At 40.6% G+C, this 11,885-nt stretch overlaps 1 protein-coding gene and 1 long non-coding RNA gene across 2 annotated transcripts in view; one reads left to right on the top strand and one right to left on the bottom strand.

Annotated features, from left to right (window-relative positions):
- The first annotated feature begins 623 nt into the window (after positions 1-623).
- LOC114442523 (uncharacterized) lies at positions 624-7,863 on the top strand. Its single transcript, XR_003671351.1, has 4 exons — positions 624-747; positions 843-937; positions 6,692-6,764; positions 7,733-7,863. It is a non-coding gene; the product is annotated as an uncharacterized LOC114442523 (long non-coding RNA).
- Positions 5,597-11,885, bottom strand: part of LOC114442522 (sphingosine kinase 1-like) — a 24,430-nt gene continuing 18,141 nt past the window's right edge. The window contains exon 5 of the mRNA XM_028416162.1: positions 5,597-7,998. Within this exon, the coding sequence (XP_028271963.1) occupies positions 7,110-7,998 (889 nt within the window). The 3' untranslated portion in view covers positions 5,597-7,109. The remainder of the gene's footprint in view (positions 7,999-11,885) is intronic.

Raw genomic sequence — 11,885 nt, 5'->3', positions numbered from 1 at the left:
GGCTGTGCCTTTGCCTGGAGGACATTGTCCACCTTTGCTGAGGGTCCTGGTGTGTTCAGGGTTGTGTGGCCCCCTGTGACCCTGTACTAATTCAGAAGAGGAATAGATGGACCCTTAATGGCCAGACCATCCTGAACATGCCCAATCCCGCCACTGTGAAATCCACCTAGTGTAGACATTTTCATGTGTTTTATCACGACATCAGTATTGCACTCCTGAAAAAGATATATACTTATAAGTGCATGCTACCTGTAATTTTGACAGATAGACTCTCTAGGTGCTGCTAAACAATGTTTTCATACAATTTAACATGTAGCAAGTGTATGACAGCTACATCACAGTTTATATTGTTTTCATCTTACCTTCATATTTAATTTAATAATACATTTTAATTTGATTAAATGTATCAGTGAAATGTTTCACTGTTTTAATTTTTCATTGCATTTTAAATTAGAATGTATTTTTCTGCTAATTACATTAGCTTAGATCAGTAACTAATGATTTATTTATCATTTTGTTTTATTTCCTTGTTGTATTTTAAGTCCCGGAAGTTGTGCGTCAGGCCACGCAGGTACGTCATCACGGTGATCAAGTTCGTGCGATCTGACGCTAAAAAGTAATTAGCAGTATCCGTGTGCCTCCCTTACAGGAGCCCGGAGCAAATGTTTCAGTTCAAGCCATTAAATTGTGAACACAGTTCGCACGTTAGCGGCTTTTCAAAGTGGAGCTGTGAGCGTCTCTGATGCAGTAAGATTCGCAGACATTTTACATTTAACTGGTGTGAAGAAGAAGTTTTGGTTTCCACAAGCTTCACACATCTTTGCGGGTTTTCTGTACCACAGGTGAGGACATCGATGCGGGAGCTCCACGGTGTGTGTTTGCACACGGCAGAATGATTCTATCCTAACTTTAAATGGAAGCTGAAACTCACTTAAAGGTCAGTTGATGCTTGGATTGCGTGCTACGTTAGCCGCTAATGCTAATCAACATTGCTTCATTGTTGTTAGGTGTGTGTAACGCACTATGGGGCTAGGGGGCCTGACTGCGGCCATAAGGTGTAATAAAGCAACCAGAAGTAGCTTGTTAGGCTAATTTTAACATAGCCTGACTATTGTAACTTATTTAATGCTACGTTAATTAAGTTGGCAAATTAAACATAAATGAATCAGGGTGAAGCTGTGACATACAGAGAAAGAAAGAGATGGTAACAAACATGGTACATTACAGGACAAACATGGCAGGTTGTTGATGTTGTCAAGCAAGCTGCAACCATTGCGTGTAATATAGTGAGTTATTAGCATAAGTTAAGTTTAAACAAAGATGAACTACAGTTGCTGGTGCAGGCAGTAAGCATTGGCTAAGGCTACGAGTTTATCAACCCTATTGTACCTGTCGCTGTAGTCATATCAACAAGTGACTGTGTCTATGCCTACCAGCCCTACCTACCACACACTGTAGCTTAAGCTGGATCCATACTCCGCGAGACAAAGACATTTTCCCCCCCTGCAGACGTTACGCCCACAAAATGACGTCATTTTTTGTCTCTGACCGCCCGCTGATCCGCACTCCTGTGCACAGGGCCCGGGCCGAACTTTGTCTTTCAAGGCTGTGCGGCAACCATGCTGTGATTGGTCGGAATTTATTGTGGGCGTGATGAAAGTGGAGAAGCGCAAGAGCCTCTCCAGGTATATAGGTAGGTGTATAAACAGCGCTGATTCAACAGATTTAGATAAGACCATACTGGTTTGCATGATGAGCAATAAAAGAAAGAAAGAAAGGCAAGTCAGGGTGATTTGTCACCAATAACTCCAGACAGCCATTCACACATACCAGATGGTGACTGTTATTACCATTCTATATACTCCTACATACCCGGGCATAATAGGCTCGTTAACAATGTCTGTATATCTTTGCTATTGTTACTTTTAACGTCGCATCTTCACAGCTCATCACCGGACAGTTTGAAGTATCGCAGGCACATTGGAACACAGTAGATGTGCAAATGTGGTCATAAAGGCACAAACACTGAATCTTTGCTATTGTTACTTTTAATGTCGCATTTTCACAACTCATCGCCGGACATCTCACGCTGTTGCAGGAACCCTCTCTGTATAATGCCCTCTTGCCATGGCACAAGTCCTTGTGGTGTGTTAAAAAACTCAGTAAAGTCTTTCCTTATAGTTTAGTGGGCGGGCCGTATGAGGAGTTCTGCACACACGCGTCTCGCGGAGTATGGTACCTCAGTGCGGAAAAGACCTTTTTTTTGTATCTCTTACCACCCGTGGAGCGCGTTCTCCGCTCTTTGTCTCGCGGAGTATGGATCCAGCTTTAGACTAGCTTTACACCTTGTTAAACAGAATGGTTAGTCGGTTAGTCTGATCTTAAATGTGAAGGTGGAGCCTGCCTCCCTAACCCACATTGGAAGCTGGTTCCATAGTGGTGCCTGATGTCTAAAAGGCTTGATCTCTCATTCTACTTTTATGAATTCTGGGAAAAACACAAGTAATCAACAACGTGATTAATGATGTAGTGTACAAAGGCAACAATTATGTAGTGTGACTGACACTTTGTGTACAAGTTTGCACTTGTTTAAGAGCGTGTATAACCTACATAAAGGTTTGATTTGACTCAATTTTGAATATAAGTATTATACTATCAGGGCAGAAAAGTGGGAGCATCTAAAATCAGGTAGTTTTAAACATTATAGTCTTAATTTTAAAGAGTAAGTGTAGCTCAGAGGGAAGGTTAATGTTGTAAGATTGTATATGCTTTTTTGAGTTATTACAGGCAAGTCACTGTGTGCACATCTTCCTTTTTAGGCCACATGTAGGCAATTATTTTAATAGGTTAGTCTGCCCCTGACCTACATATAGGATGAATTGTGCAAATCATCCTTATTCACTTTGTTTTGTATTTTTTAGACTTCTTTGTTGGAGTAATGTGACAAATATTGTTTGTTTAATTCTTGTATTGTGATAAAGAGAGGATTCATGAGATCTAGATTCAACCACTACCTTGTTCACTTGTAGTACCAAGCAACAGGAACCCCCCCAAAAAAGGATGAACCCAGTGTTTTACACACACACAGAATGTTGTTTGTCATTTAGGTAATTTATTTATCAACCAAAGACACTCAGAGCAGAATGTTCTATTTGATTGGGATAGAAAACATACAGACATTTGTCTAAATTGAAAAATAGATCTCTCTTTGAATAAACAATCATTCGATCTTCAGTGTGCCAGAAAAAATCAACAATTTTCCCTTTACTGTAAACATGTAAACACACAAGACAACAACCAGCAGATAAGAGACATAAACAGCAAACCAACAGTCAGATCAAGTGTTTTTGTAAACCAGCTCTGTCATCATTGAAGTTATTAGAATTTTCAGTCTCTATGACCTACAGAGAAAAACATTCTTTTTCTTTGTTGTAAAATATTTTACTAGATACAACTAGATATGATATTCATTTAAATGTTTCTACAGATTTAATGCAGGTTTCACAATATCACAGTGCCAGAGCTAGTTTGGAAGAAGCTTGACATAAATTCAAAATATTGCTGATATAAAAGTTTTGTTTCATAGTAAAATATTTTGTCTGTTCCTCCAAACGTATCGGAGTTAAAAACAAAATAATAATGTGAAAAAACAAATGAGTCGACTTCAGCCAGCAGCACATGATGGTGCATGCAAATATCCAACCACCAGGAGGCAGCACAGTCAAGGCACGTCAAACAAGTTTAAAGGCCCACTGCGTCTTATTTTTGCTTTTCGCATAGAGAAAATAAGATGAGAGTGGTCTGTAGCACTGTGGTGTTACTGGCTGGTTTTCTGGCTGTATTATGTGTGTCTGTGTGTATCATCATTGAGCAGTCACTGGTGCTACAGACCACATTTGTCCCCTACAAAAACAGTCAGTGGAAGTAATGGGACAAGCAGAATTTCAAGTACTGTTTCTATCTTATGTGCTTCTCACTCTTTAGTCTTTGATTTGTGACAGAAACTGTCCCATGAAGGCTTCAAAACGATGTTGGCAACAAGCGCACAAACATGTATAAAACAAAATCTAAATTTTGGTCATTCGCAGTTCAGAATCTGCTACAGTCGTGTCATGTTGAATTAAAAACAAAAGATCTGCATGTTTGCAGTGATTTTTGTAGGCACATGAAAGCTTTAAAATCCTCGTTATTTTTCATTAAAATCACATCTTGTGGAGTTCTGTGTTTTCCTCTTAAGGTGAAACGCATCCTTCACTCTTCTCACAGCAGCAGGACAGTTACTAATGTTCAATGATTTCTTGTGGTGAGGAGAAAGAATGAGGGCGCCTTGTCAAGAGCACGCCGCCTACCTCATGCAGCATTTAACAAGTCGATATCTCCCCCTCCCCCTCCTTACCCCCCTTCCTCTCCTTTTAACCAGCTAAAACCCACCCCCTAACTCAAACCCTGTTTAAGGCTTCTCAGTGTTCATTGCACTTTCTATTCATTCCAACTGAACTCCCACAGCAACATTTAAAAATCTGATTTTGCTGCAGAAACCATTTCTTCACTGTGACTTAAAGCTTAATGTTAAGGACACCTTGGTGATGACCATTAATCTATCTGCTGTAGAAACAGCCTGTGTGTGTGCATCTGAGAAGTCCGGACACACAAGCATGGGGGCTGCTCTGCATAGCACTGTAAAGCAGCGGATGGATGGGTGAAAGCAGCAGAGAAGGAGAGTAGTAAGCTGGGTGGGAGAGAGGGAGGATGCAGCAGTATGAAGCAAAAAAAAACACATCAATCAGCCAAACAGGAGCAGAGCTGCAGGACAGAGCAGCGGTGTGAGAGAGGAAAAAAATCCACCTCTGAACACTGCTGTCATCAATCATGGTAGATTTATCAGAATATCTGAATATTCAGGAGTTCGCCTCACCACTGCCCTTATCTGTTCCTACCTCAGTCATGTGCAAGTGATCATAAATAACTGTTGCAACGAATTACTCAAGTTATATGTAGACTGCTGTATTTGAGCAGTTTTAAATGTTCTCTGAGAGTTCTGCCTCGACACAGATAACACATACAGACATCACTGGTTTGATTATTACAGCCTTCGATACTGTTTGCAAGGTTTTCTGCTCCTGCTGAGATTCCTGGAATTTAAATATGCAGTACTGGTGCCTTCCCTTCAAACCACAGATATGTACTGTTTTCAATTGCAATCTAGGGCTAACATTAGGCTACAGCAGGTTCAATTGTTTTCATTATAAACACCAGCTTACACAGCAAGTCATTCTGAGCCGGTAACAGGAATACTTTACACACACACACACACACACACAATGTGTTGAGACTTCTAGTTGATGTTGATGAAGATTCTCAGTCATCCAGGTCATCATACGTAGAGAAGATTGAAGCAAGGCGTCTGGACTTGTAGAGAGGGAAACATGGTTTATACCTGAGGTCTGCAACCACAGGTCTCAGGTCTGAGGTCTGCAACCACATATATTGTTTCCCCACCAAACAGTTAGAACTGATGAAGCTGCTAGGATGAGCAGCGAAACGTCTTCAAGAAAACTCTACAAGTCCAGACACCTTCAATCTTCTCTACTTCTACTTGATGTTTGTGATGTGACAAAATGTTGTGATCCCACTGGATGACTGAACATTTTTAAGGACCTTCTGATTGAAACAGATTGAGTCTGTCTCGCAGCACAAATTAAGCTTTGTGTGTCAATTGAAAATCTTAGTAAAAAACCTGTTACAATAACTAAATCCAACAACAAAAATCTAATGCATGTAAAACTGGAAATAAGTCAATTCAACATTACTCAAAATGTTGCCATTCCCAGTGGGACTGCAAGTAAATCTCCCACCAGTCAAGATTATTGTCACTGTTTTAAATTCATAAACATCCACATGGAGCTACTGCTGCTATGTCAGAAAATGTTGTTGTAATTTTTATACTAGCCTCATAATAGGTGTTTAAAGGTGGATAGTTACATTTCTGCTCTTCTCCTGCAGCTCTCCTTAATTATCTACATCTGTAAATATTGAAAAATAAAAAAGGCTTGACATTAATATGCTTGATGGATAAATTAGGCAATAAGACATACAACATAAGATCCTAACCATGTGTGACCAATGTTTCAGTAGACTTTTCTCTCCCCTTTTCTCTTTTCATTTGTGAACAGTGGTGGCATCATGTAGTGACCACCAACTGCTTTTTTGAAACAATGTCAACTTTAAGGCAACAAATCTTAAACTGTCTTTGACTTTGGATTACAATTGCATCTTCTGATAGGAAACTAGACGCCCCCAAAAAAGCTGTAGGACCACGGCAGGAAGCTCTGATATGCAAAAATAAATATTAAAAATAAATAGTTGTATTTAATGACGCATTACAGAGTGTGCTTTGTTGGGGGTTGGTGCCATTTACATAGCAACCTTCATTTCACTCACTGATGTGCCATGTTGGAGCAGATGAGGTCCACCGCCTAGAACTCAACAAAGCATTTCTAAGGTTTAATCATTTGGCCGTAACTGAGGGTTTCAGGCTGTGTGTGTTCAAGACAGACTGCAGTTACTATATTTTTTACACACTCCATTGACTCTCGACTGAGTAGAGTTATTTTTTTTGATGTTGCATAAGATACTGTAACTCTGACTGATATGTTTGCTTCAGCAAAGACTAACGCTGCTCTCCATGCAGGAGTGAACATGATGAGAAGCTAAAGATGGTGATTAATTCACTTCAAGTGGAGGCTGAACAAGTGTTGTCTCACGTAAGTTTGATCTATGTACAGTACACTTGGTCATGGCTTATGAGTGTTCAGTATTAAATAATAGAAAATAAAATTAAACATAATGATCAGCCCAGTACTGTGAAATTAAATCATTTTAAAAGTATGAATAAAGTGTTTTCAAACTTTCTTCTTTAATACTGAACACTCCATATGTGATATGTCATTCAACATCGCTGCATTTCCTGCATGCTGCCGAGGGGATAGAACTGCAGATTAAAGTACATTTTACATCCATTTCTCTTGTACCTGGACATTTCTGATTTGAAATGCTAAAATACATAATTTAACAGCAGAGATGAAAGCTGGCTGGGATGTTTGTTCCCTTCATCCAGCAATTAACCTTGACAGGCCACTGTGAACCTCTGCCTGCAGTGGGCCATATTCCACCACTTCTCCATCTACTGTTATTATCCCTTTGGGTGAATACGGCTCCAGCCTGAGAGCACGCACCTTAGTGTACACCAGATGTTGGCAGTTAGTTGCCAGATGTGCACCTTTCTCCATCGCTAGGAAAAGCCTCAGCAGTGCAGCACGTGAAATTCCTGCTCTAACGTAGAAAAGATGGATGACATCATCATCCAAAGTGGCTTCTGGTGCTGCCAGGAGGTCCTCTGCCAAGTGAGACTGATACATCGCTAGCATGAGAACAAAGTCTTCCTCTGGTACCACCACCCAGTTGGTAGGTAGTGGCTGGTCCAGAGGCAGCAGCAAGGAGTCTGGCGGGCCAGGGAGGGATTTGCTGGCACTTCGGGAAGGTGTGGTTTCCATCCTCCTCACTTTGAGGGAGTTGTTGGAGTGGCAGGAATTGTGAAAAGTGTTGTGGCAGGAAGAGTCTCTGGATGGGCGGCACAAGAGAGGGGCTGGAGTCATGGAAGAAGCATGATTGTTGCAGTGCGCTGTCAGATTATTTCTCAAATCTTCCTCGTCATTGTGGTTCTTGGCAGCAGGCAGATAAGCCAACCTGCCCTTGTAGACGCGAAGAGAAGCCAGCCTCACCAGCGTGCCGACGGTGAACCGAGCGGCTCCAACGTGACGGTACTTCTCGCTCTCGATGTCAACATCCGCTACAAAGCCCCAGGCCAGCGAGAGGAAGGAAAAGAGACGAGGGCTGGAGGACAGATGGATGGACACCAGGTCCATACGGGACAGCAGTCCTTTACAGAGCAGGAAACCACAGCTGACCAGGAGCTCCTCACTGGACACTGGAGAAGCGCTGGAAAAGGAGAGGCGAGAATTAAATACATGCTGATAGAAGTAATTCATCAGCAACTATTTCACTGTTTATCTTAAATGAAATGCCAAAAGAAGTGTCAGCTTCTTAATGGGCTGCATCTTCCAGGATGGTTACAAACTGCTCATCATGTAGGATTTGTTTAATGAAAATGTTTTGACATTTAAAAGCAATGTACAGAAAATAAAAAAACACATTTACTAAAACCCAAACTATAAAGGTCTTTCATGAGTATAACCAAGACTGCTTAGAGAATAAATAGAGCAGTAAATCAACTTTTACTTTTTTTTATTATCCTGCAATCTAGCAGAAAATCGCAGCTTTATTAAAAACCTAAGTAGCTATGTTAGCTTTATTTTTATACAGCTACCATATGGTCTATTTAATTGTCTGTGTTTACAGCTTCCAGACCTAAAAGGAGATGCAACTGCTTGTTTTTGTCTTTGGAAGAGACGCAGTTAGAGCTGGTGCAGGTACTAAAATAAAACGGGAAGGTGTGCATTAACATTTTTAGGAACTGGGTCAAGGTCTCTTGGTTTTAGGGAGAGTTATACAACACATGGGCAACTGTGACCTTGTGGTGTTAAAAAAAAAAAAACACAGAAGGGAGGTGATGTGGAGGGTGGAGCCACTCCATGTTCAGAGGGGTGTGGGGTGAGTCAGGAGGGAGATGGAATCAGCTTATGGGCGTTCAGCCTTGACAGGCCAGTCAGACAACAAAGACAACCCCATCTGGGAGAACGGAGACAGAGGTGGAAGGTCACGATGGCACACAAACCCAGACACACGCACTGATTTGCCTGCTGTTACCACCCACAGCCAATTACATGATGACCAGGCGTCTCAACGGAGTTGGGATGTCTCCATATTCATCAGCTTGAATTTATTCACCAGTTCTATAATCCAAACGGTCTCATTTACTTTTCCATAGCTCTGTTACTGTCCTGATCAAGGACATATGTCCTCAACCTCAAACTCATAGTTTATCTAGTTCACAAAGCACAGTTCAAGTATATTTAGGTAAATCAATCTAATGTATGATTGAATAAATACGATGATTAATTTCTCAGATTCTCTTTAGTTTACTTGACCCCCTCTACTCTTGCATGTCTGAAAGGGACGGATTTTCTTTGGTGGCACCTGTATGTTCTCTGCAGGCTGGTTTTAGTGTGGTGTGGTGGGTCTGGCCTGTGCTACCTTTTCAACCCTGTAGTTCTTGCTCCTGCTTGTGCAGCCAGGCACTTACATTTCACCCAAAGTGCTCATGCATTTTTTAAAGATAACTTTATACTTTGTATAATTGAAACAAAATGACAACTTTCTAAAATCCTGGCACCTCACAACGTAAACAAACTTGACTGAGAATACAAATAAAATATGAAAAGAATGATTCCCAACATTGAATTTAAAATAGTGTCTGTCAAATCAAATGTCAATGAGTCTTCTGTATATAGTATAATTTAAGAAATGATTCCAGAGAATATAATTATGCAGCAAAGGTTTCATTTAGTCTTCTTCCAAATGATGACCTCTGACCTCTCATTTTGTGAATAATTAAACTACCTACAACAGTAGCATCTATTATCCACCAGGGAAGGGGGACTCTCACACATCTCAGTGTCAAACCTGTCCCCAACACTCCAACCTCCCCCCTCATGTATGATGTTATGGTTGGTGTTCATTATTTTTGTGCACAGAAAAACCTTAAACCCTCAGCCAGTAAACCTGTGTGCTGTTCAGCGCATTGCATAATACCAGATTCATTCTAGCTGAAACTCATTTGATCCATGTAGCCTCGCTGAACCTGGCATTCAGCTGTGAATAATACCGAATACAATCTGGCCCAGGCTAGTGCAGGACAGCCTGCAGCAACCAGATAGAGATGTTTTCTGGATGCCCCGGGAGTGTGAGAGGAGAGTAAACAATACAGAGTCTGGTCCCTTCCTCTCATTGTTCCTGCCGCTGGGGCTGGAAGACCATTGTTTGATGAGGAGCTGATTGGCACATGCAGTCGAGGTGATGAATGAATGTGGCTCTTAGTAAAGACAGAGCCATCAGTGATGAATTTTATTTTTTGTTGCTTTATTTAATTTAGTCTGGAATCCCACTGAGGAAAAAAAAATCCTAGATGGCTGCATAAAAGCTTATATAAAGGCGGCTAGACACCAACCAACCAACCAAAACTACCCTGAGATATGAAGTGACAGATTGAAAAATAAATATTGTGAGGGCAAGATAAAACTCATGTGGCCTACAAACATAAGAGCAGCTTAAAAATGAAGTGCCTCAAAGCACTTGGTGAGATTTTTAAATATCCTACATGATGACTTTTGAGTTGAAAGGACAGAATATCTGAGGCACAAACACAGTATTTGTATAGGAGGAAGCACAACTAGATTTGAGGAATTACTATCTGTGAATATTTTTAATACTCTGAAATCTTGAACATCTAGCAATGTCACCTGTAAATCAACGGTGGGCATAAAAAGTTACCGGTGTTAGTAGACTGAATTAGTAACCGAGTTACATCATTTTAAAAGTAACTAATTATCAGGGAAAGTAACTATTGCATTACTCTTTTAACAAACAGTCAAATATGTAATCTACACTGTTTTAATGTTGCTGTGAGAGGATGTGAGACAAGGCTTCTATTCAGTACATTATAATATGATCATTACTGGTGGAGCAGTAAAACACAATGGATGTTCTAGAACTTTAGATAACAGCAGTGTGTTTTCCATCAGTCTGTTTAGTTCTGTCTGATTTTTGGAGCAGACTAATCTAGCTTGATCTGCCTGGGTGTGGTGGCTCCGTCTCCTTAGTTAGCAGTTATCACCTGGGTTTGGGCTGCTAGCAGCAGTGTCTAATATGTTGAAGTGTGATGGTGAGAGGTGCTTCATGAGAAGCTTATTGCTTGTAACTAATGTGGAAACACACTATGTTTCTGGACATAGTGCACACGTCACATACGTTTTTGCTTTTTATCTCAACGATGATGATGTTAGTTGTACCTTCAGTTTGCCCTCCCCTCTCCTCAAAGAAAAAAACTCACAGCTCCCACACACCTTGCTTGGATGAGCTCAGTGAGCTCAATAGTAAAGCAGCAATTTATTGTCAGTAACAGTAATGGCGTTGTAACACTGGAAATCAGTAATTTGTTTGATTACTTGTTACTGAAAAAGGTAACGCTGTTTATTTATAACTCCGTTATTCCCATCACCGAAAATCTATAGATTGCACTTTACAGCCTGCTGTTTAATTTGAACTTTATGTATAGAAGCAGGTGTATGGGTACATGAGTGTGTTCATTTGTTGTTTATTGCTTGTCCTTCAGCTTCTTCCTTTTGTGTTCTTTTGTTCTGGCTGAATGAGCTCCAAACAATCACTCAAATGAGCAAGTCATGAATAATTAATCCAGATAAGAGGAGTGCATTTAACATCGAAAAGCACCAGGAGCCCCAGACCATGTGTGTCTGAGGCTCAGCTGTTCTCTGTATCTACTGTGATACTACCAATCATATTAATTTAACTGTTTGGAGTTAACATTTTACACTGCAGCATACAAACCTGCTGAGGGAGTGAGCAGTCATATTATTATGGCCATTACCTTGTCTGCAAAGCTTCATTTGAACGCCTGAATAAAAATGGACAGACCCTCCTCTGTTGCTGTAGTTCTCTCATAAAATACAGGTAACCCTGTTTGATGGTAATAGGCTGATATTTTTGAACCATATTGTTGAACAATATTTAGCTTAAACTAAAAATCATGCATTATGTTATACTGCCTACACATCTCACAGCAACGCACCTGGAATGATGTGGCCCACTTCAGTATGCAGCCTGACAGGTTAGACTGGTTTCTATTGAGC

This window comes from Parambassis ranga, chromosome 1, assembly GCF_900634625.1.
Source record: "Parambassis ranga chromosome 1, fParRan2.1, whole genome shotgun sequence".
NCBI classification, from domain to species: Eukaryota; Metazoa; Chordata; class Actinopteri; family Ambassidae; genus Parambassis; species Parambassis ranga.
This window is presented reverse-complemented; position numbering and strand designations above follow the sequence as displayed.